Source organism: Dipodomys spectabilis, unplaced genomic scaffold (genome assembly GCF_019054845.1).
Source record: "Dipodomys spectabilis isolate Male_0828 unplaced genomic scaffold, ASM1905484v1 ptg000179l, whole genome shotgun sequence".
Taxonomy (NCBI): domain Eukaryota; kingdom Metazoa; phylum Chordata; class Mammalia; order Rodentia; family Heteromyidae; genus Dipodomys; species Dipodomys spectabilis.
This window is the reverse complement of record NW_024870856.1, coordinates 4328381-4353871: the sequence shown is the minus strand read 5'-3', so window position 1 is coordinate 4353871 and position 25491 is coordinate 4328381. Positions and strand designations below refer to the sequence as shown.

The 25491-nt window shown below is 39.3% G+C and overlaps 1 protein-coding gene across 1 annotated transcript in view; it reads right to left on the bottom strand.

Moving 5' to 3' along the window:
• The window catches only part of Dnah5 (dynein axonemal heavy chain 5), a 193492-nt gene that overhangs the window by 37786 nt on the left and 130215 nt on the right, over positions 1-25491 (bottom strand). Inside the window, exons 55-63 of the mRNA XM_042695192.1 lie at positions 23619-23733; positions 23208-23384; positions 19136-19339; positions 16612-16791; positions 13447-13584; positions 8781-8916; positions 7958-8274; positions 7290-7445; positions 6509-6691 (exon numbers count right to left, since the gene is read on the bottom strand). Of these exons, the coding sequence (XP_042551126.1) occupies positions 6509-6691; positions 7290-7445; positions 7958-8274; positions 8781-8916; positions 13447-13584; positions 16612-16791; positions 19136-19339; positions 23208-23384; positions 23619-23733 (1606 nt within the window). The remainder of the gene's footprint in view (positions 1-6508; positions 6692-7289; positions 7446-7957; positions 8275-8780; positions 8917-13446; positions 13585-16611; positions 16792-19135; positions 19340-23207; positions 23385-23618; positions 23734-25491) is intronic.

The following is a 25491-nucleotide window of genomic DNA, read 5'->3' as shown; positions in this document are numbered from 1 at the left end:
TGATTCCACTCTTCTTTGAGAGAACTAGACATCTAAGCCATGGTGAATCATATAATTCATATAAATAGAGAAAAGAGGAGCTAGACCTAGCCAAAACTGTCATTGTTAATCATTATGCAAGTTCTTTCACTGAGAAACATGGAGTTAAAAATAAAGCTTATAATGGTAAAACCCCATGGTCTCTGCTTTCTGTTCTGCATAGTTAATGCCTGATTGTATAGCTGTGGTAGACAGAATCCTACCAAACGTTTATCTCATGATCTAAAACCCAGGAGCTAGGTCCAGGGTTATTTTAGAAAAGACAAATTTTATCTTTAAGAAAAAAATATTTCTGAACTTCCATCAGTTCTTTATTGAGCTGTGGCAACTCCAGAAAAACCTGTACTATTGCTTCCATCTGGCTACATTTGAAAGCCTCCTTGGTGGTTATTCAAATTCATTTATTCACTAAATGAGAATTTCAAATTTCAAGAAATGGGGAAATTAGAATAAACATGTGACATTTTATGGTTGCTATAAAATTCCTTTTTATAACAGTTACTGTCAAAGTCCTCCCATTAGAGTTTCACTAGAAAATAAAGTCATCATGTTTTAAATTTTTTTCAAAAAAATCATAGTCTTCATTCTGAGTTCCTACAGGTGAACACTGTAAAGTTCTTGATTTCTGAATGCCAGGGGAGGAGAGGAAAAAGGAAAGGGAAAGGAAGGCAGGAAAAGGAAGAGAAAGAAGGGAAGGAAGGGAGGGAAAGGAGGTGAAGAGAAGGGAGGAGAAGGAGACATCTTGACAGCAGAATGGCACATGTTTGAATCAATACATGCACCATCTATAACTCCACAGGCCTCAGGTCTCTCATCTGCCAAACCGACATAGAAATAGCTAACACAATGCTGGTGAGGACATCGCCAGCGACACAGCTAAGCCAGAGACTGTATTAAGATGGTTGCTCACAATATGCTCTTACCTTCCATCTCTTCCTGATTCATTTCCAGCAGAATGTCAGAAGCACAATGATGCTCATTGGGAAAGTAAGATATCTGAACAATCAACTTGGCAGTTGTCACAAAGTAAGTTCCACTACTAGGTATGCATCCATAGGAAAGGAAATCAATACTTAAGAAACATCTACACTATTGTACTTACTGCAGTATGATTTGGAATAGCCAAGATAAGGAATCATTCATCAGTGTTAGACACACACGTATACATACACACACACATACACACATACACCACACCATACCATACCACACACACACACACATAAAAAGGAATATCATTTGGCTATAAGAGTGAGTAAAATCCTGTCATTTGCAGCAACATGGAAGAACCTAGAAGACATTATGTTAAGTAAAACACGAAATATATATTCTCACTTATCTGTGGAAGCTAAAAATAATAAATACCTTCATAAGAGAAAAATAATGATTTTCATGGCTGGAAATGGTAAGGAGCTTGAGAAGGGATGGAGAGAGGAATTGTACATAAGGCTAATTGGATAAGACGCATCATTTCTTCACAATAGTATAACTACAGTTGACAATAACTAATTACAGAATAATAGTCAAGAGGCTTTTAATATCCCCAATACAAAGAAATGATAAATGTTGGAGGTGATAGCTATATCACTTACTTTGATCAGATCTGTACCCATGTATTAAAACTTCACACTACAGCCAATAAAAATACACAGCATTGATCAAGATGTATCACATTCATAAACTGCTGCTTTACATGGCAACCTTTTTGCACAACTACTTAAGGATCATTTAAAAATTGAAAAAAAAATTGAATGTACACTTAAACTTGATACAAGACAAATAAATTCACATACTATTGTGCAATTATGTAATGAAGTCTCTTAGAAGAGAGGAGATAGGGAAGTTTCAGATCTTCAGCTTGGAATGCTGAAGATTCTGTGTCACCAGGGGACACAGCCACAATCAGCACCACTTCATCTCAATTCTTCCCTCACAGTTACCTTTTATCTTCTGTCCATTTTTCCCAGTTAGCAGCACAGCCCTCATTGAGGCTTTAATTCTTCCCTGGCTATCATTGGTCTCCCTGCGGACCTCCTGTTCCTCCTCTGTGATCATTTTTCACTCTCCCAGTCATCCAGAGGATCTTCTTTAGTTACTTGGAAAGGTCCAAAGTTCTCAACGTATTTTATAAATCTGTTACACTCTACATTTCATCTCTACTTGAGAAGCCTGGGGTTTTAGCTAAAAGCATGCTTCCGTGTTGCTTTTGAAAGCCATTACGAATAAAAATGGCAGTACTATATGCAATAAAGTAAACATCAAGCAACTATTGCTTAATAGTAACTGAACAGACAAAGCAGTACAGTGATGGTTGTGTTCAACATAATTATTAGTGTTACCAACGCTAATTGGATAAATTAGCCAATTAAGGTAACTTCCCACATTCCCAAACAAAGAAACACTAAGAATTCTACCACCCCAAGTTTGAAGTCTATTCAAATAAACTAACATAGTTAATACAACTTAAAGTGCAGTTTGGAATTGCATAAACAATCTGTGTATGAAATAGAAGGCAATAAATGAACATAAGAGCAAGACTGTGGTTATGGAAAAAGAACTATTATATGTGAGAGAAATAGAACAATTACTGTTTTTATTCAAAATGAAAAGACTTAAGATCTACTTTGGAATATGATTCGATAGGTGTTTTCATTTATATGGCTGATATAAACATATTTCTGTTAAATTACCACTTTAGCTCCACCAATGCATAAAAAGATAGTCCTTTTTAAATTAATAGGGGAAAATGCATTTGTTCATCAAATAGACGATCTTTTAGCAAAGATAGATGATAGATAGGGATAGATATACAGATAGATATTCAGATAGAGGTAAACATTTGTGCTAAGTGTAGTACACAATATATGCAAACTGAAAAATTTTATGAAGTTGTGATTATGCTAACTTTTGTTGAAACAATATCAGGTGAATAAAGTACAGAAAGTTTTTTTGTTTTTTTTTCAGGAAGTTTTTTAACTCATAAATATATTTGTTATAAAATGCTCATAAAAGTGCCCTAACCAAGAAACAAAGGAAAGCTAAAATTATTTGTGTACATAAATCTGAGCTAGGACCAAATTTTCTGAAATCAGTCCATGGAAGGAACTATTCAGTTTTCATTTTTCAAAGTGTCACAAGGTTTCATTAGCAAAGGTAATTTCTCTTTTGTCATTTACACAGGTAATTAACATGGAAAATTTAATGGGATTACAGAAAGTATTTTTTCTATCACCAATAAGCTTATGATACCAATATCTACTATATTTTTATATTACACAAGCCTATTTCTTTATCAAAAAGGCTTTATCCTTGCTGAAAAAATTTTATAGATCTCTTCCATGCTGGCTATGAGTTTAATCCCTAAGACTGAGAAAAATAAATGAATGTAGAATGGGAGTATGGCCTAGTGGCAGAGTGCTTGCCCAGCATGCACGAAGCCCTGAGTTTGATTCCTTAGTACCACAGATACAAAAAAATTAATAACACCATTAGAATAAAAGAGATAAATAGAAGTCACCAAAAAGAGAATGCATCTTTAAAAATAATAATAAATAAATAACTGTATTGCTGCACAAAGAAAACTGTGAAATCACTTTCAAAATCATTTTTAAATGAAATCATTTTAAAATCCTGTTTTCTAGGCAGACATGGTGGCACATGCCTACGTTCCCAGCTACTTAGAAAGCACAGATGCAGATGGATGCAGGAAGGTCACCAGTTTGAAACCAGCAATAGCAAGATTAATGAGACATTGACTCTCAAAAAGTTATTTTAAAAAATGGAAAGTAAGGGCATAACTTAAGTGGCAAAGCATTTGGTAACAAATATGAGGCCTTAGGTTCTTTGCTCAGTGCCACAAAAGCAGACAAGCAATGAATATATCAAATCTGTTTCCTTGCCTTTGTTTTGTTTCCTGGGGACGAAGGGGACTTGAACATATGTCCAGTATATGAGTGAGCACACGAGCACCGGGTTATGTCTGCTAATAATGCCTCCCCCTGCACCTCTATTCCCAGACATCAGACAGCAGGTGATTCATGAAATCACCTTTCCTGGGTCAGAACTTCTTTCTGCAGGAAGGTTCACTGTCCTAGAAGCAGGAGTCCACTCCAGTGAAGCTGTCTTCCGTCCACGCCCACACCTCCTCAGTGCTCTCCAATGCTGATTCCTAACTGTGGGGACTTCCCAACTTCCTGAATCACCTAGACTCAACAGAAGTTTCCATTTATAATTATCTAGGAAGTGATGGCTGCCAGAGATACTGCACTGTCAATGAAATCAAAAGAGTACTTGGACTTAAAATGTATTTTTCTCTGCATCTATAAGGCATAGAAATAGGCCATTCTCCATGAGGTCATTAGATTATAGGAAATCACCCAGAGCACCAGAGATCAGCTCACATTCAATTGTCCACCATGCACCACCAAGGCTATTCAGCCATTCAGCAGCAGGAGCAGGTTCCAGAAAATGATGAGAAGAGCAGACAAAAAAGAAAAGGCTTCCTAGAGGAAGTAGCCGACTTAAAAAAGTAAGCCCAACAACTCATGTCGGTCATCATAAGGCTTTATTTTAGAAAATAAATAGAGATACGGGTTGCGCCACCATGAGCATTAGGGTAAGATGGCCTTCTTCTGTGTATACAGAACACCTGTCTACTGGTGCTGGCCATACTCCTTAGAAGAAGTTTTTGTTCTGTTTTGTTTTGTGCAGCAACTGGGCTTGAACTCAGGTCTCATGTTCTCTCTCAGCTTTGCCATGACTCTAGTCTGGCATTTTGTTCCCTTATTGAAGATGGAGATTTGAGGACTTTGCCCGGGCTGGCCTAGAACCAAGATGGCCAGATCGCAGCCTCCTGAATAGTTAGGAGGAGGGGTGTGAGACACTGGTACCCAGCTGAAAGAATCGGTTACCATCAGTGTGGACAAAAGTAAAGAAGTCATTTTTCTCAAGGTACTTGATTTTCCCCAAAAAGAAAAATCAAGTCTAGCTGTGGATCCATATTGGCTCTGTGAGACTGAGCAACATTTTCTCGAGGAAGCTTTGCCGTCCCTTGCTGCCCCCACTGCCAACAAGGACAGCTCAGTGCTGTGATCACCATTTGCTTCGTTTTGTGTTGTTTTGTTCTAACATCTGTCCGAGTGAATGACTTTTTTCAAGGAAACTGCATGCATCTCAACTGAATATAGTAATAGAACTAAGAGCCAGCGCATCGTGCAGACTGCACTGGGGCTCCTGACCACCCCAAAGCCAACGCTGTCGGCGAAAGCAGACCCCTGACACGTGACAGATGCTACAGGAACACCCCTGGGACTCCCACTTGCTCAGCAACACAGGCTGCTGAGCAACAACCTCAATCTTTCTGGAAGTCATTGCATGACAGTGCTCAATTTCTCAAACTAACTCTATTGGGATCCCCAACAGAGGACTCAAAGATGGAAGGTTGTTATTAGCTCAATGTTTAATCTGTGATTGGAGGTACAACATTGGTTCCTGGCATGCTGAGGTCAGCCAGACACATACATTTCTGAAGCTGGATTAAGGTTCCTAAGGCTACTATCAACTTTATGAATCTATGAGTCACATTTGGAGAAAAGGGAAAAGAAGGCCAGAGAACGGAAGAGAATGAGAAAGAGAATAACACATATAGAGCTAGAAGAGCAGGCTGGATACGACACACAGAAAGAAGAGATGGTGGGAAGTGAAGACTCAAAGGTGTTGCCAGTGGTTTTGACCTAATATATCCTCAGGTCAGCATGGAAGGGGCCATGAAGGAAACTATGCTCACTGCTATGAAACTCTGGAGAAAGTCAGTAATATCTTCGAGTTCCCACACTTTGGCCATGGTGGTCTCATTAATAATCTTGATATTTTGGAGCTTAAGCTTCACATGCATCCTAAAGGAAACACTGACTTGAGAAAAGGCCTATAAGAAATATATATATATATAATTCTTGGCCACTTTTTACTGGAAGTTAGAGGGTACCTGACCAAAGTCTACAATCAGAAGTTCCAAAACTTCACATCATCTATTCCCTCACACATAAAGCACTCTCCAGAACATATAATGTCAGTTGTTGTTGGCATAGAAAGTTTACATCTCTTATTCTAAAAGCATAGAAGGAATCAAAAAAATGAAAACTTACATGTGTATGAGAAAACTGAAAGTCAACAGCTAAAGAGAAGTCCAACTAGAACAAACTTTTCACGAAAAGTAAGCAATTGGAGACCAAAATAATGATAGTCTCATAGATACATCGTCGGTATGGAGAAAAGCAACCAATGATCAACGTGATAAATGGGACATATAGGAAAACCATGGGTACATAATTGGTGAATAATTTCTTTTAGATTAAAAACAACTGATTTGGGATTAGTAGGAATAAGAGAGGAGAAGCATTGTAACAACTTATGTTCATCAGTGAAAGACACACGCAATAGAAAGGCAGTGTCACAGCCACACCTCACCCACCTGTTTCTCTGTGAGAATGACTCTCCCCAGCAGCTGGTCTTCCAGGCCTTTCATGGTGACAGTGAAGTCAATAATGGAGGTTCGTGCGCTTATTTCTGGGGTGTAGGCTGGATTGGGCAGTTTGGTTGTGAGGTAGAGTTTGAAGCCATCCATAACATCTACTTCCTTGTCACCAACCTTCACCTTTTATTTTAAAAGAAAATTAAAAATAATGAAAAGGGTATACTTTGCTGCTTCCTTTTTTGTATATTTCGAGTTCTGTTTTATCCAGTTTTGTGACTGGATATGATTTGTATACTCACATCTGTAATCCTATTCAGGAAGTTGAGATCTAGACTGTGATTTGAAGCCAGGTAAGTCAATAAGACTTTTATCTCCAATAAACTACCAAAATACCAGAAGTGGAGCTGTGGCTCAAGTAGTAAAGCATTAGTGTTGAGCAAAAAAAGCACAGGGACAGCATTCAGGCCCCAAGTTCAAACTCCATCTCACACACACACACACACACACACACACACACACACACACACACACACACACACTGTCATTAACTTGGCTTCAAGCCATTAGGATGGAAAGAAGCAGAGATGCCTTGATTATAAAAATAACTTAGATATACAAAAAAAGATTGGTTTTTGAATATTTTCGATCAGAAAGTACATCAAAGAAATTTTCCATTCACTACGGACTCCAATTTGCATTGCTGCCTAGCAAGACAATCCCATATTGATGGGGTCTCCCATGTTGACTCTGCATGCTTTTATCTATGAGTTTAACCTACCTTAAAAGTAGATCCAGCTTTAATAAAATTCTTCTCCAAAATATTATCCAGAGCTGGATCCAGCTCCTCCCCGATGTCTTCAATAAGCAAAGGCCTTCCAAGAGAAAGACTGTCTTCCAGGTGGTTTCTGAAGTACTTGTGATTTAGAGACGTGATCTAAAAACAAGGTCACAGGTTACTCTCCACAGACAGGTCTCCATACAAGGCTAAAGGCCTCTAACAACAGGAGGCAAGCACACCTTAATTTGGAAATCTACTGGGTGAAATGGTGCAGAAAGTTTAGCCCATTTCCCTTGTTTCCTTTGCCAGATATGCCAGGAAGCACTATGTGATTTTTTTTTCCTCACAACAAACTTAGTGACAAATAGTAAAAATCAGGAACTGTCCTTGTGAGTGCTGCACACATAATGTGCCACAGCTCTACCTTTCTGGATTTATCAAAGAGAGTCTGAGGGTACTGAAAGATGGCCTTCGTGAAGACGAACACAAAGGCAAGTGATGAGATGGTTAAAAAAGAGATTTTTGTCATTGGGCTTAAAGCGAATCTGCTTCTGCTCTTCCTGGGATCGTCCAACTATATGCATAGCTTTAAACATTTCTTTATTCTTGGATTCTCAGTAATCTGAGGAGATAAAATTTGAGCAGTAGCATACTCAAACACAAATCACCTGCAGTTCATTCTGGCTTTCTTTATTCTTAATCCAGATCTTGCCTTGAGTCTGCGGATCAATTAGTAAAGGATAACGAGATGCCTTTGTGACAATAATTCCATTCTGGACGGACAGATCATCGTTGGGCAGACCTTGGAGGCTCCACTCACTGATGGTGGGGGCATCGATCAGCATCTCATTCAGATTTAGATCCTTTCCGAATGGAATTTTCCGAGCTTTCATTTCTTTCTCCCAATCATTTAACAGCAGGTGTCGAAATTCTTGGTTAAATGGGCCAGAATAAGACAGAAAAGCTGTAGCCAACAATACATCCCCTAAAACACACACAAAAAAGAAACCGGTGAAATACAGCACAATCATCCTTGTCACTGCATACTACATATTATAATTTTAAATTCCACCAATCAAATCGTAAGCACCTGCTGTTGCCACTGGATAAATATGCAGATCGTGGTTAAGCAGGGCCCAAGTGGCCTAGCAAGTAATAGCTGCAAGTAACCGAACATGGAATGATTTTGAGTTTTGTTGCAAGTGAAATACTGATACACAGCAGCTCAGAAGACTGAGCCTTCATTCAGTATCGAGCAACATTCCCGTGTACTCAGTAGAATTCAAAAGTGACCTGATCATAATAACTGTAAAGGTCATCAGCCCATAGATAACATCATCCAAACCTCTGAACCGGCTGCGCGTGCACACGTGGGAGTTGCGCTTGCACGTACACACGTGCGTTTGAGGTAATGCAGTGTTGTTTGATGAAAGCTTAAGCTTGCTAAGCCTCTATCAAGTATAAGCCCGTTCGTAAGGGAATTTTACAGACCTACGAGTCGCTTGGTTTGTGCAGCGAACTCCTTGCTTTGCTCTGTCCACCGTGCCTTTTCTCCGGCCAAGCCCCTGATGAGCGTGGAAGCGCTCTGCATCTTGTGCCTGCACCGCTCCGCATCCTCCAGCAGGGTCTAGAGAAAAGCAGCACCGAAAGAAATGCCTTATTGAGAAAATACAGCCTCCCACCTTCCTCAAAAACACTTCACGCTCTATAGGAACTTCCTTCCTGAAGCCAGACACTCCACCAGAAGCAGAGGACGCCATCTTCCTGGGCCTGTGCTGCCCACTGCCGTCTCTGCCCTGCCCACAGAACGTGGGGACCTGCCTTGGAATTCGAGCCATGGCGCTCAAGGTCAGACTCTCCCCCAGACTCACAACTCACGGACAACAGAAACTTATATACTTCCATGGAAGAAAAATGAAATATTAAAGAAGAGTGAACGATTAAAGAGAAAGGAAAACTAGCATGCATGCCAGTATCATAGAGCACAAAGTAAAGAAATGGATATCCTTCGGGAACATTCAGATATACCTCTCCTGTGAAGGCCTGGTTTCTTCGCTATATCATCTAACTCTACCCCTCCTTTTATTCAGGTCAAACGTTAAGACTGTCTTCAGATCTGAGGCTCCTGAACAAAGGTCAACCACGCTTTGTTTTGTTTCCTAATTTTTGTATATTAGTGATGGACCCCAGAGACTGGGGTGTACCTATCACTCTGTGACTAAGATATATTCTAGCCCAGAGCCTTAGTTCTTTAACACAAATGCCTCTGTTTCTCTATATTTAGGAGACAACTAATAATTCTATGTAAAGATTTATGCTCACCAAATAAAATGAGTATGGACAATCCTTGAACTATATGAATACTGGATGTTCATTTATAATTACCACAAACACCTGTATAATTTTATTGAGTATATAGGTATATTTATATCATAGTACCAAGAGCTTAACTTGTTTTGCTTCTTGTCTTTAGCAGGCTTATTTAAATTATTATATCAATATGAATACTCTGAGGCCCTTAAAAATTATCATCTAAATGTTTTATAACCAAGAAAGTGAGGCAGGATAGATCAGAGAAACAGCCACCAGGAATTCAGAGACCGACGCTGCATTAATGAATAGCTTGGTTAAAAGCACAGAAGCACTATTCCGTTTGTTTTAAGCCTTACATTCCCCCATAAGCTGTAACAGTTATTAAAAAGAGAAAAAGGAAAAGGAGCAGCTCTCCCCCTCTGGCCTTGTCCTCTCTCCCAAATAATTGGTATACTCTGAGAACGGAGCAAGGATATCTTCAAGAAAGAAACTCACCTTGGGGTTAGGGAGAACATGGGGGAAAATAACTCTCTTGGCACAAAAAATGCTTAGCTCAAGGATGGACAAGCCTCTGAGGGGAATGCATGGCAGAGTTCATCCTTTGCTGGGAAGGATGCCCAAATGTCAATGACCTGAGTTTAGTAAGGCCAGCCTTGACATCTCTGTGCCCAAAGGATAAAATAGTGTAGCAGCAAGAATGACAGACTGTGCCAGGTGTTAGAATAAAGAGAAGCACTTATCCTAAGGTGAATTTGAGACAAACCCCATCCTACCTGTTTCAGCATAAATACCCCTGATGTCAGAGCACTTGTTGCACCAACTAGCAGAGGGCTCTACACCACCTCTGAATTGTGCAGCTTTGCTTTACTACAGTATTTCATTTTCTTGGCTCCAATGTGTCTTAAAACTCTTTTTTTCTTTGACAAAATCACAAGCTTGGTAACCAAGGGCCAGGCCTCTGCCACACTGAAATGGTAACGGCAGTTTGGCAACTTCATCAGCTGGAGCACCATCAGATGCATCCAGTGACAAAGTAGATCATGATATTTTTCTAAGTTAAAAACTTGCTTTATAATATATTCACTTTGTAGCTAGTTGCTGGGTGCTACTGACTCATGCTTGTAATCCTCGCTGCTCAGGAGACTGAAATCTAAACATCACATTTTGAAGTCAGCTGGGGAAAAATCTGTGAGACTCTTACCTGCAAATAACATTACAGCAAAAGGCCAAAAGTGGAGTTGTGGCTCAAGTGGTAGAATGTTAGCCTTGAGTAAAATGCTCAGAGATAATACCCAAGACTAGCACAAAAAAAAAGTATGTAGTGGATATGACTGTTATGTTTGTAAATAGGCTTAAAATATATATAAATAGGGACATATGTTCAGCTATAGGATAATAAAGAATAAAATATTATTAGGATTCCTCTTCGGGGTTACCTAAATACATTTTCTATAATGAACACAGACTGATTCTGCAACAATAACACAAGAACTTGCTTTTGAAAGTGAGCTATTTGATCCAGTTTGTCCTAGTTTCCTCACTATTCTTTCAATGCAGAAAACTAAACGTCCAACTGAGAGGCACAGCCCACATCCCTAAAACCCACATGAATCCGCTCCTCCCCAGAGCAGCTCTGCAATGTTTGATTCCACATCATTATTAGAATCACTTGTTTTCACTAAATACAGACTTTCAATTGACTTGCTTTCCCTAAAATCTCTATCCTATCCTGTTCTTCCATCCACCCTTTCTTGGCTTTTGTTTTCTGGCTCCTTGATCCTTTGGGGTCTTATGATATGGGGAAGGAGACAGAGAGAGAAAGAGAGAGAGAGAGAAGGAGAGAGAGACAGACAGACAGAGACAGAGACAGAGAGACAGAGACAGAGACAGAGAGTCTGAGGACACAGGAGGGACAAGCATTCCCCGGAGGCTGGTTATGGGCCCCAGCCCCTACATCTATTCTCTCTGAACTATTCAGTAAGGTGACTCGATGTTTAGGAGGCCAACAAAAGCTGGCGACTAAGCAAAGTCTTTGTGAGCTTGTAAAGACTCCCGGCCATGTTCTCCCCTGTGTCACCATGCAAGCCTGAACCATAATGAATGCGAGACTGGACCCTTTCTAGATACCTCATAAGCCCGAGGGAGAGGGAAGGGCAGCAAAAGTGACTAAAGCTTCACACATTGGTGACAGCAGGTTCCTGGCCAGAGGTTTTTCCTTTAAATTAAGAACTTGCCATTATTAAAACACAAGTTTTAAATCAAAATTATAGTTTTCACAGCAGTGTTCCTATGATTTAATTAATTACAGATACTCAAAATCAAAAGCATTTACTGAATGATTTAATACAAAATGCTAACATTTAACAACAACAACAAAAAAATGAGCAAGCACAATATTTTTACTGTGTGCAGTAGCCCTTCCTGCTACAAGTGAGGATTCAAATGCTAGAAATGAATGGTCCTTTTTTACAGTTTTTGAGTTGTGTCTTTCAAATTGCAATATTAATTTGTTCCTCATATAAATGAATTCTATGGTGAATAAGTACACAAACTTATATAGGTGCTGTTAAGTTATTTCTCTAAAGGTTTTTTTTTAAAAAAAAAACTCTTGCATTGCTTTCAGGAGACATCTTTTAGTTAATTTACTTCCTTGCTATGATAGAGGCGATTTATAGAGGGATTATGATTACATGAGTCAGTAATGAGCACATTGCTTTTTATACAGTGTCTTCTGTTCCCTCACTCTCTCCGAGTCCCTCCCTCCCGTCTCCACCTTTTAAGAGAAAACGTCATGCATTGTGCATGAACTGAAGCTGAAGAATTACAAGCAGGAATGTCAACCTAGCTACACAAAGGCTGAGATGGGACAGAGGCAATTTTTATAAACAATTGAGGGAAACAGTAGATCTGGCTCCTATTTACCAAATATAGAATTTATCAGGAGAAAATGCAGATGTTACAGTGCTAGGAATTTATATTACTTGGGAAAGGGATCACTTTAAGCAAAAAAAAGTCATTAGAAATTTTCTATAAATAAAATACAAAGGGGAGTATATATTTAGAATAGGGAAAAATCATGACTTAGAAACTTAGTGTCTTTTATCTGTGATCTCTTTGGGCATTTTTTATTCTGTATGCCAAACTTAAAAGACATTCTGTTGATCTTCACCTGGTTTCCTCTCCTCGTACAATGAGGCACAGCCCCAGGTAACCCAAGCCCTCATGGGTACCTATTCAGGTAAGGGACACTGAAGCTCTATATTTAATCTGTCTTGACTACCAGAAGGAAGGAGGTCTCAATAGATCTTGAATTGGTGTAAGTAAAATAAAGAGCTACTAGGCAGGTAACACATAAACCTGGACTCTAAAAACTGCAAAATTCCAGAATATACATAGGTAGAGAAAGCTGTTCATAGTCACTGTCCTTGGGATATATAGCCTTATAGTTAGTTATATTCATCAAGTAAGAGTCCTGAAGTAAGCCTCAAAAAGCCAGGCCAGATTATATCATTGGTCAAACTATGACTAGAGCCCTTACTCTGAACCTCTGTAGATCTTAAGCTCCTTTCTGTAAAATAAAAGTATCCACCCTGTCTACTTTCCAAGACAATTTCAAAAGTTAAATGAAATAAAGTGATGAGACATGATTTGAAGCACAAAGAAAACTCATGTCTGTGAGTAACAGTCTACAGTCAGTAAAGGACAAAGAGTGGGTGTATATATTTTGTATCAACACAGTGAATCCCTGCTACCAGCCAAGCGCTTGAAGAGAGGAAGTAGACGAGGGACGCAGGCTTCCATCAGCCACGCAGGTGGGCGACAGTCCCTCCCCTGGGATGGTTACCTGCTTTTCAGTCATGGCCTGTTCATACTCTGCCTGCACCACGTCAAGCTCTGCTTGCTTCTCATCCAGTTCCGCCTGTGCCTTCTGCAGATCCTGCATGGCCAGAACGTAGCGATTCTCCTGCACCACCAAGTTGGCCTGCACAGGATGCACAGACAGCCAAAGTCAGGAAATGCCCAAACACCCTGCAGTCTCAAGTCTGGGAATACAGAACACTTGCATGTGTATCCTGGTCCTTTGCTTCATTCCTAGGATCTTTACAAACCCTTAAGGCCAAATCTTAAGGTGACCTGGTACACAAGTTCATCGGCAGGATATACCTGTCGGCAAACTTTTCTCGGTGAAGTGCCAAATGCAGTACCATGCTCTCAAGATGCTGGACAGGAACAGAAAGTGAACCACACACATGCCAAGGGCAAACACCTAACATCTTACAGGGTGCCTTCATGCCAACTATTTGGTTTGATAGTTGTACTAAACTATTCTCAATCCACAATATGCATTAAATACCAATACACATATCAGAGAGTCTAAACTTGTAAGCCAATCATCTGAAGCTATACTCAGTAGGACAGTATTTGTCTAGCATGTGTAGACCCTGGGTCTGATCTTCCATACCATGAAAATACAATCACAGAACCACTGGAAATGGCACTGCTTGTATTTAAAACTGTCTCCCTAAAGTTGTTCTTTCTTGGTTACTTTGATATGACTATTGAAAACTAACAAAGATACTGTGTGTCAAAAATCTTACTAAAGTAACCCACTCATGATAAGCTATCATATTGTCAGTGTTTCCTACTGCTTTATTTGGAAAAAAGTCATAATTTTTTTAAATGAAGCTAACCAACATAATTCAAACACAGATGCCCAGTTTAGAATCTCTAGAATTCTTTGCAACTTGCTTAAACAATGCAACTTGCTTAAATACTGTGCAGCCTGTTTAAATAATAATGTACCCATTAAAACAATGAAAAACTTCCTCCTCAGATTTTTTGTAAGAACTAAAGGATATACTATGTTAAAAAAAAAAAAAACAGTATAGGAGCTAACATGTAACAAGAATTTAGTACAAAATAGATACCATCATTATCCATGTTCAATACTTAAGGCTCTATTCATTTAAAATGAATTCTATTTGTATGAACTGATATTTTCATACAATTTTTCAAAGAGATATCTCATTACAATAAAACTGAACCAGATCTAGATTCTATAATTAATATTGATTTAAATGTATTCCTTAATCAAAGTCGCTTGGCCCATGTACAGAGATACCAGGATGAAAGAGAGCAGCCCTTCAGTGGCTCTGTGTTGATATTAAAGGGATTTCATTCAGAGTTTAGGGACTGCCCTTGATCTCTCCTTACTTAGGAAGCTAGAGTTTGCAAGAGAAGCCCCTCCAAGGATACGATAAGGCAGAGGCCTGTGTCTATATAGCTCAATATATTCATTAGAATCACCTTTCGATGACCTATACTCCCTTCATCTTTCACCCCTGCCTGGGGAAATGAACGTATAAAATCTGCACAGCAGCACTTATTTAACTGAGGGACATAAGATGCTTCTGATAAGATGAGTGGTTCAATATTCTAGATTGCTCATGAGATTACAGGAAGGCACTTCTAGGGCTGACCTCTCAAAAGGAGAAGCACAGCATCCAGGAACAATTAAACAGTTCCCTTTGCCCTCTACTGTATTGCCTATATCATCCTGAGACCAGGAAGACGCTGAAATATGAAAGGTATTGAACACAGGGGAAGAGAAACATATGTAACCCCACTCAGAATGTCCACTATTCTTAAAATAACTACAATGAAAGACAAACTACATACCAAAAATTCAACTGTAATTCCTTTTAAGACACTATGAATGTATGCTTATCCATTCAAAAAAATGTACAAAAGATGTCCTGTACTTTTTGACATTCTGATAAAGGTTTGGTCAATAGCAGATCATCTACTTTTTTAACTAGGCCAAAGTCTTCAATGAACCCACCATGCATAATGTCAGACAACATGACACCAATTATTTGCTCTCCCAGTCTGCTCTTTTAATATGTCCAACGATTCTGGACCCAGAATAAATGGCACTGATATGGTAATAATTAGAAATTATAACTGAAATTATCATTCTACACCTGTCTTTCTGCTGCCCTTGATTATTTTTCTTATGATGATGAAGTTTTGTGGAGAGTTTATAGGTAAGCACAAGTAGATTTATTTGGTGGTTGGAAAAGACCAAACTTATCCAAAAGTAAAATCAATCAGCCAAGCCCTACATAGGGTTTTTGAGACCACAGTCTTTCATTTTCAAAAAGTGCACTTGTCTGCACCTATAGCTTCTAAAGACTTAGTATCATTTGGATGGGATAAATGTAAAAATGAGGCTTACAATGACTACTTAAATAGAAGCATAGTCATAATCTGTAAGTCACATTAAATAACAAAGGGAAGAGATCCTTTCCGAGTAGCAAAGGAAGAGAGGGTCGTATTTTCCTTAATCCAGGAAGATGCTAAGCATCTCCTGATCTCCAGAGTCCTTGTCTCAACCTGCTCCCTCATACAATCCATTGACTCAATTTTTGGAGATTTTTGGAGATTTTGGGGGGGGGGGGCAGCTGTAATTTGTGGTCTTTTTTTTTGGTCAGTCGTGGGGTTTGCACTCTGGGCTTGGGCGCTGTCCCTCAGCTCTTCAGCTCAAAGTGAGCACTCTACCACTTGAGCACAGCGCCACTTCTGGTTTTCCGGCTTTATTGGAGATAAGAGTCTCACGGACTTTCCTACTCCAGCTGACTTTGAACCACGATCCTCAGATCTCAGCCTCCTGAGAAGCTAGGATGACAGATGGAAGCCACTGGCACCCTGCAATTTGTGGTTCTTAGAGCTAGCATTGTATGAGAAAAATGACGAGCAACCCACAATGGACTCAGTGTCCGAAGAGAATCAGACCATCCATAAGGGTTCACACAGGTTTGGTTGGAACAGGCCTACAGAGGAGAATAGGACATCTTGTGAGCTGTCTTTCTAATACTCACTCTCCTGCAGATCTAAGCACAAGAACAGGGAGGAGGAAGAGTCTTGAGCTAGTGGGCAAAGATAAGACCAGTTGAGCTGCAGTCCCCGCCCAGGCGTGGTTCACACAGTTCTTCCCTCCAAGGAGTACCTTCAGAGGCAGCACCTCTTTGTTTATAGAAAAGAAGGACGCCATGGCTTTGGTCCAGGAACAAAGTCCCGCTACATTCCCACATACACGTTTTGCAGTTTCAATGTTGTAGTCTGCCATTTCAAAGTAAGGATTCAAAAACTCTATTACTTCCTCATTGATGGTGTCTTTGGGGAATTGCTGTGGAGGAAAAGAGAAAAATTAATCAGAAACACTGCTTTGCATGAAGAAAAACGAATATATGATGCTCTCCATGCAATGAACCTATTGGGCTCAGCATAGCATGTTATTACCATCACAAGGTATTAGGCAAAAATTGTCAAGGTGAGAAAGCAGCCAGGCCTGACTGCAGAAGTCTGTTAAGCCTCTGTTTACTGTGGATGAGAGGTGCCAGCCCTACATAAACATATTGGGATCCAGAAAAAAAGAAAATTATTTAGGTGGTTAACACTAATGTGGTTATTCGAATTTAAAATTTCCTTGTCATTAATCCTAAATAGGTGAATCACAAGCCCATAATACCAACAAGGAAAAACAAATCCACAGAGATACATTCAGCCTAAGGACATATAGATTGAGCATTTATCAGAAACTAAACACTTAATACATTCAGACAGAAGCTCTATTAAGTTCCCATGAAATGTGAAGATAATAACTTGGACATTAGACCTTGAGGATGGTGAATTAATTTTTAATCATTGAGCTATCAAGAATATGAGAGAATTATTATCTTCTGGAGGGATACAATTTTAAAATAGCAACAGAAATGGACTGAGAATGTCCTCCTTTATCACAAAGAAAAGACTGGCCCAACAAAGAAATGAGACCTTTATAAGAGTGGTGTTTTCTTGTCTAAGTGGGGATGGTTATACATTTGTCAAGTAGAAACCAAGTAAGCACGTAAATAATTTAGTGAAGTAACCCTTCACATAACATACCATAAGAACACACGCTCACTCACACCTTGCCTAATACACATCTCCTAGAGCTTGACAAATAGTGGGCAAATAGCGAAGCCAGAAAAAAAAATACGTAGCAGAGTAGAAGAGGATGGTGTAACAAAACAAAAAATAGCAAAAAAGTTTGCAAGAGCAGTAAGCTGGCCACCAGGTGCAGAAGGCAGGAATCTGGGCCATTTTGTCAAGATACTGTTAAAAGACAATTACTAGTTTCCTAAGCTGCTTACTGTTGTAGCAGCGAGATATTATAGGCATAACACTGTAGGCATAAGAATCTCACACACATGATGAATTGAAAACTAAAGTCAAGATTGTGCTAAAATTACAGTTTAAAAATGGAAATGGCTTGGGTACATCTGATTCATTGTCTCAAGATGTGAAAAATAAAACAATAAAACTTCTAAGAAAAAAAGCTATGGGAGAATTACTGTTCCTCAGGGGTGAGCCAAGATCATAAGGCATGCCTAAAAAAATACTGATGATTAAAATTAACAACTTTGGGGTTAGAGGTGTGGTTCAGGTGGTAGAATGATAGCCAGGGAGCAAAAGCATCAGATCCTGAGTTCAAGTCCTGGTCTCAGCTTAAAAGAAATTAATTTGGGCTTGTCAAAACATAGCATTAATAAAGTGAACTAAGCCAGGAAGTAACAGAAGATACCTGTGATACTCTACAAAAGAATTCACAATGTTAAGACAAAAGACTTAATCAGAAACTGAACAGAAGAATTCCCAAAAGGCTCATAAACCTAGAAAAGACTTCCAGCTTTCACAAGGAAATGGAAATTAATAGGGCACTGCTATAAACCCGCCAGAATAGCTAAAAGAAGGGAATGGGGAAGGTGTAGGACACCTTATCACCACTGGGGTGTAGGTCAACTGCATGGCAGCTTGTCTCCAAATTGTTTGTCTGCATCTACCAATACAGCCAGTGGTGGCTCAATGATAGAAAATATTTGCACCTGCATTGAACTTATACAGAACTATTTCTTATCATGATTCCTTGAAAAATGCAGCGTAGAAGCTATATACACAGCATTTATAATGTAGTAGCATTTATGATTACCTAGGAGAGGTGATTCAAAGCATCTAGGTCAAAGCACAGGTTCAATGAAAATACTATATTATTTTACATAAGGGTCTTTCTGTTCTCATGGGGTCCTTTCAGTCCCCTGAAAGTACTGGAGGATAGCTATTTGTCGATCTGTATGCATCATAGGCATGCATATACACATATATAGGTTTCTTCAAATTTTTTTAACTTTTATTGATGTTCGCATATTACCAATAATGCCTTAATACACCTAAAGTCTGGAGGAAAATCTCTAATATATATTATATATTCTAGTATATATTCTATATACTATATGATATATATATTGTATTACATGTGATATATATGAGTATGTATATTATATGTTATAATCTCTTATATTAGAAAAACTAACTGAAAAAATACATGTGTTCAAACATATATGTATAGTGACTCCCTCTTCGAAACAAATTCTACCCAAGGACTCGACAATTCAGCTGAGCCTCTTTTATTCCATCATTAGTGAGCTACCTACCTGTAAATTCTGCAAAAAGTTCCCTGCAGTCATCAGCTTTAGAGATTCTTGCCAGGAAGGTATGGTACAGCTCTTGTCCAGGTCAATTTTCACAGCATTGACCTTCCTTTGAAACAGCAGCAGCACGCAGTCCATGATCCGCATGATGAGGTGCGGAGGTCTACCCAGTGTGCGGACGGTGGCAATGTCCGAAGGCTTGATGGTCTGCAGAGTGAGAGGAAGGGTCATGCAATCTAGGGCAAGAAAGCACTGGCAACCCACCCTTTCATGTCTTACACCACCATTTTATTAGTGGACACATAATATTTTTAAGTTAGATGCAGAGACATCCCGTAGTAGTGCATGTCCCAAAACATTCACACTTTTTACAACTCAATCTGACAGTCAACGGACAGAAATGTTGGTGCACAGATAGAGGGTAGAACTGTAGAAACTTACTTTGTGTCCAAAATAAAAAGTACACACTGAAAATAAAAAATGATAAAGTGGATTTGCAACTAGCAAAATTCTGCACTTGCAATGGGTTTTGTGTGTGTGTGTGTGTGTGTGTGTGTGTGTGTGTGTGTTTACACATTAGTTATGTAGGTCAAGAATCTGCCTCTCTATTAAGCAACTCAGACTTGTCACAGTGGACTGACACCAGAGGGTAGCCGCAGGGCTGACAGATTGAATAATTAGAAGTTTCTTCTCTGGGAACTGACCTTTAAATGAAGGAACTTGGGCAATGTGAATTTCACAAAGCTCTCAGAAAAGTTCCATTATGCGCAGCTATTCTTATGGCGTAAATTACTTAACACTCAGACTCATTTAGGTTGAGAATAATTGGTCTCTCTCAAACACTTCATGAAATAAGTATTGAAAATTAATAAATATAACAATGTAATATTAAATATAACAGCATTATCTGTAGGACAAACAGCATTGATTATATCCTGGTGGGTCTGGCAAACCTTCTGTCTTGTTTGCATTTGCATCCCTCCTGTCAACAGAAAATAACCAATGACCTTCTCTTCAAAGCTAATGAGTTTTCTCAGAAGACTGAGAAGGAACACACGTACCAGACTTGATGATTTGTGAATGTAACTATGTACCATGAAAAGATTTATTTCAACATATTAACATTTGTGAAAGCTAGATGGGTAGACGTTGAGCATTTGTGGAAAAGAACTGAAATGGCAGACTTCTGTTTGAGATAGGAGCCACGAAAGATAGAAAATAAGTAGAATGGCATGTTTTGGAGAAATAGGATTCAAATTATATAAGACGTAAGAGCTGGGCAGGCTTAATTTTGCTTTCACTTTAGTAGGTCGAATTTTCAGACAGGTTTGGGCTTATACATTGCATACTCAGGGTGTGGGATCTGAAGTTCAATCTGTTTTGTGTAAGGATTGAATTCCCCTTTTATCTGCAAGCAAAGTAATGTGACTATTATATGCTCTTCTCCATACTCTAGCACAGCTAGGTAACAGCTGAAGATAATTATTACTTTCAGATCAATCCTTTAGATGAGGAGGGACATATTCTTCGCTGTTACCTCCATTTATTGTACAAATTAAAGTAGCTTGATGCCATACTATTAGAGAACTTAGTATAAAATGGTAGTCACCTACTACAAGATTTTAAAAGATCACAGAGAAGCAATAAAGATTGAGACAGAACCAATTTTTTTTGGGTTGTTTAAAAAAGTATCTCTCTAACACATCCTCCTAGGATGTCAAAGCCCTAAGTGTTAAAGGTTTGCTCCCCACGGCAGTGTTTGGAGAAGTGAGTGGATCTTTAGCAGGTAGGGCCTATAGGATGCTATTAAACCACAGGGGTTATGCAATTGAAGGAGACAGAACAACATTTGTTGTTTCCTCTTATTTTGCTTCTGCCATGCTGAACTGCAGAGTAACAGACCCAAAGCAACAGAGGTAAGTGGTTGTGAAGTAGAACCTCCAAAACTGTGGGCCAAAGAAATTCCGTTCTTTTAATAAGCTGACTGTCTTGTGTACTTTGGTATAGTGATACAAAGCTGGCTAGCATACACCTTATTTCTATGTACATTTCTGCACCAATAAGTAGGTGATGCCAGATATCTTAGTGGTAAACAGCGCTGAAACGCGACACAGGAAAACACTTTGTAATAGCAAAAAAGATGTCAACTCTTTCCAACCATAAGGAGATACCAGCCTTTTCAGCAAGACCTGAGAGGCCCTGTGGTCTAATTCTGATTCCATCAGGGACTAAGGATTCAGCAAAAAGTCTGAAAGGTGATTCTCACTGAGGATCAAATACGCTCTGTGCATTCAAAGGTGGGAGGAGAAAAGTTGCAACACCCACAAACCTGAGAAACCAAAGGCCCTGGAGGACATCCAGGATGAGGGACGGGAGTCTAGCTAGTGCATGAAGAAAGGGAAAATCAATGAGGAGATACGTATGAAAGTCAGAAAAAAGTGAAGGCACTTTCTTCACTATCTCAAAAGAGCAAGAATGCGTATGTTTTGGTGATGATGGTGGTGTGGAGATGGTGGGTGGTGGTGGTGATGGTGGTAGTGGTACGGCTGCAACAGATTGAGTTCAGGGTCTAGTCCAGGCTAGGCAAGCCCTCCCCGAGAGTACATCCCTCCACCCATGATAAAACATGATAGGATGTTTATAGAAAACATTATGATGTTTTATATTGGATATCATGGAAAAAAATTATATTAAGTGAAGTAAGCCAGGCCCAAAGAAACATGGGTCCCATGGTTTCCCTTATTTACAATAACTAGTATATTTCTGAGACAAGCAGAAAAGGTCAGATAAGATGATGCTAGGCGAAATGAACCCCAAGATAAGGACACAAGTGGTTTTTTTTTCTTTCTTGCTATTGTTCCTAACTTATTTATAAGGTGATTGTTTTGTTGCTTTGTATGTCCCTCCCCTACAGTATAACCCCTGTTTTCACTGTATTTGATGTTGGTATAATTTGGGGAGGGGAAGGGAAAAAAATTTGTTTAAATAGGGATACAGGTGGACCCATTGCAACAATGAGTTTTACAAGATGCTATGTCAAAAAAGGAACTTTAAAACTTTGGTGAAGGGTGGGTGGGGGAACGGGGGTGGGGGCGGGGGCGGGGAGTGTAGTCCCGGAGATGGGAGGGCAAGGATGGTAGGAGAAAAACAAAGGAGGAGGCAGCAATGCTTGATAAGAAATGTACTCATTACTTTGCTCATGTAATTGTAACCCCTCTGTACGGTATTTTCACAATAAAAAAACTTATTAAAAAATAAATTTTAAAAAAAGCCTAAAGACTTCATTTTGATCAGAAAGGTTTACAAACACTTCAAGCAGCATGCCTAAGGGGTGGTAAGCGAGAAAACACAAAATGATGTCCAAGTAATGTTGCATGGCCAACTGAGGTGAAATAACTTGAGTGTGAGGCAGAGTGATAGCAGAATTCCCTTCTCTAACTACTTCTGGGCCAAGTGACAACTGCAAATGGGGCAGATGAGTCAGTCAGAAGTAAAAATAACCCTAAACTGAGATTTTAAAAAAATCGTAAACTGAATCTTCAACGCCAGACCAGACCTGTATGGTCAGCCCAAATTCACTAAACACATTCTATTTTTCAGAAGGCAAACTTCTTTTTAATGTCACCATTCCTGCGATTGCTACGTAATTACAATGGCTAAATGCATTGGAAGCCTAGCTAGTGAACTACATTAGGTGAGTCATTCTTGAGATAAAACACAGACAAATTCAGAGATTGTCCTGCCTTCCAAGTCACCTACTTTAAAGTTCTCTTAATGAGTGAGGAAATGTTACTTCAGAAAATTGACATGACTACCCCAACATGACGTGCCTGGGCCACCAATGTCTGACACTGCCCACTTCATTAATCAGGAGAATGAGATGCTAGCTTCCTTGTGAGAAATCTATGAAAAGTGAACAAAGTCTCTGCCCAGAAAGTAGTACTTGGAACCATTCCAGTGATGAGAGGTTTGGTGTGACCCTTAGAACATTTCCTTGCTATTACTGATCACATTTTTGCTGGAAGTTCTCCTCCCCGGCCTCAAAAGCAGAATCTGTTCCTTTGCATGGATTCACCTGCAATGCTGCTTCCGCTTCCTCTAACGCTGGCTTTGCCGCTTCCAGCTTCTCCTCAGCAATAGCTTTGTCTGTGGAGATACTGTCCACAATGGCCTGGGCCTTATCTTTCACCTTCTGGACCTCGGCCTTCACCTTTTCCGCAGCCTGCGCTTTCATTGTGACTTCTTTTAAGACCTAGTTCAGTATAAAAACAGAAATAAGATCAAATCAAACATTGCCACAGCCCCAGAAGGAAAGCATCCCTGTCCTGCTTCACCCATATTGTCCAGTGACCCAATCGTCTGCACATAAAATCTACTGTCTTTTACTCTAATGGAAAAAAATCTGTGATTCCATGGTTACAATGTAGTGATGTTTGTGAACCAGAAGCTCTAGAGGGATGAGACAGGTGTGGAAAAATAGACGCACCATGTCAGCTTTGTCATTGGCCACTTGCAGCTCCTTTTCTTTAACTTCCAGTTCTTTGCTCAGGGCTGCAACGGAGTCTGACGCTTCTTTCAGTTTTTCCAACCCAGTATTCATTCTAGAGTTAAAAAGCAAGCAGGCAATGTCAACATGTGTGCAATGTGACCATGTTCTCTCATGTATGTAGGAAGAATTGCAGTTGAGTAATGAATATGCATGCAAATAGCAAACCCAAGAGGGCTCTACAGAAAGGATATAAGCCCAGCTTTTAGTCCCAGACCACCAACATCCTCATCCCTTCATAAAGTATGTGTAGGAAGAGCAAGCTCAATAAAAGGTGCTCATGACATGAGAAACAACAGTAGATCTGAATCTATATCGTGTAGACAATGGGCTCAGGACATTGAGACCAAGGACAACCGGCTTCAAATGTTTGCAGCTCTCTCATGGAGGAAGGGGAAAGCATGTAAACTTCTTTGTTTCAAAGCATCCTATAAAGTGAAAAGAAGAAATACTAGGAAGAAGACAAGGATGTCCACTCTCTCCACTGCTCTTCAATCTAGTATTAGAATGCCTAGCTACAGCAATAAGACAAGATGCAAACATAAAGGGGATCCACATAGGGAAAGAAGAAATAAAACTCTCCCTCTTTGCAGATGACATAATCTTGTATTTAAAGAAGCCCACAGACTCCACTCCCAAATTACTCAAGATGATTCAAAACTTTGGCAAAGTAGCAGGGTATAAAATTAACCCTCTAAAGTCAATGGCTTTTCTGTATGCCAACAATGAGGAAAGTGTGGCTGATATTAGGAAAGCAACTCCACTCGTAATAGCCCCACAAAAAATAAAATACCTAGGAATTAACTAAAGAAGTGAAGGACCTCTATGATGAAAACTTTAAAAACTTAAACAAGGAAATCAAAACAGAACTATGAAAGTAGAAAAAACTCCCATGCTCCTGGATTGGAAAGATCAACATCGTGAAAATGGCAATACTTCCCAAAGCTATCTACAAATTCAATGCAATACCTATCAATATTCCATCCTCATTCTTCAAGGAAATAGAAGAGGCAATACAAAAATTCATATGGAACAATAAAAGACCCCGAATAGCTAAAATGATCCTCAACAGAAAGAACACTACTGGAGGAATATCAATACCAAATTTCAAACTCTACTACAAAGCCATAGTAATCAAAACAGCTTGGTACTGGCACAAGAACAGACCTCAGGACCAATGGAATAGAATTGAAAACCCAGAAATGAACCTACAGACCTTTAGCCATCTAATTTTCAATAAGGGAGCTAAAAAAATACAATGGAAGAAAGACAGCCTCTTCAGTAAATGGTACTGGCAAAATTGGTTAACTACATGTAGAAAACTAAAGCTAGATCCTTATATATCACCCTGCACCAGAATCAACTCCAAATGGATCAAAGACCTCAGAGTCAAAGCAGACACCCTGAAAACATTACAGGGTGAAATAGGAGAAACCCTAGGACTCCTTGGCACAGGCCGAAATTTTCTTAATAGAGACCCAGAAACACAACAAATCAAAGAAAGGTTGGACAAATGGGATTGCATGAAATTACAGAGCTTCTGCATGGCAAAGGACATAGCTAGCAAGATTAACAGAAAGCTCACGGTTTGGGAGAAAATCTTCACTAGCCTTACAACAGACAAGGGTCTCATATCTAAAATATACCTGGAACTCAAATAATTAAATCCCCCAACAACAAATCCCCAAAGAAACAACTACCCAATAAATAAGTTGGCTTAAGACTTAAAGAGAAACTTTTCTGAAGAAGAAAGAAGGATGGCCAATAGACACATGAAGAAATGCTCAACCTCCCTAGCCATAAAAGAAATGCA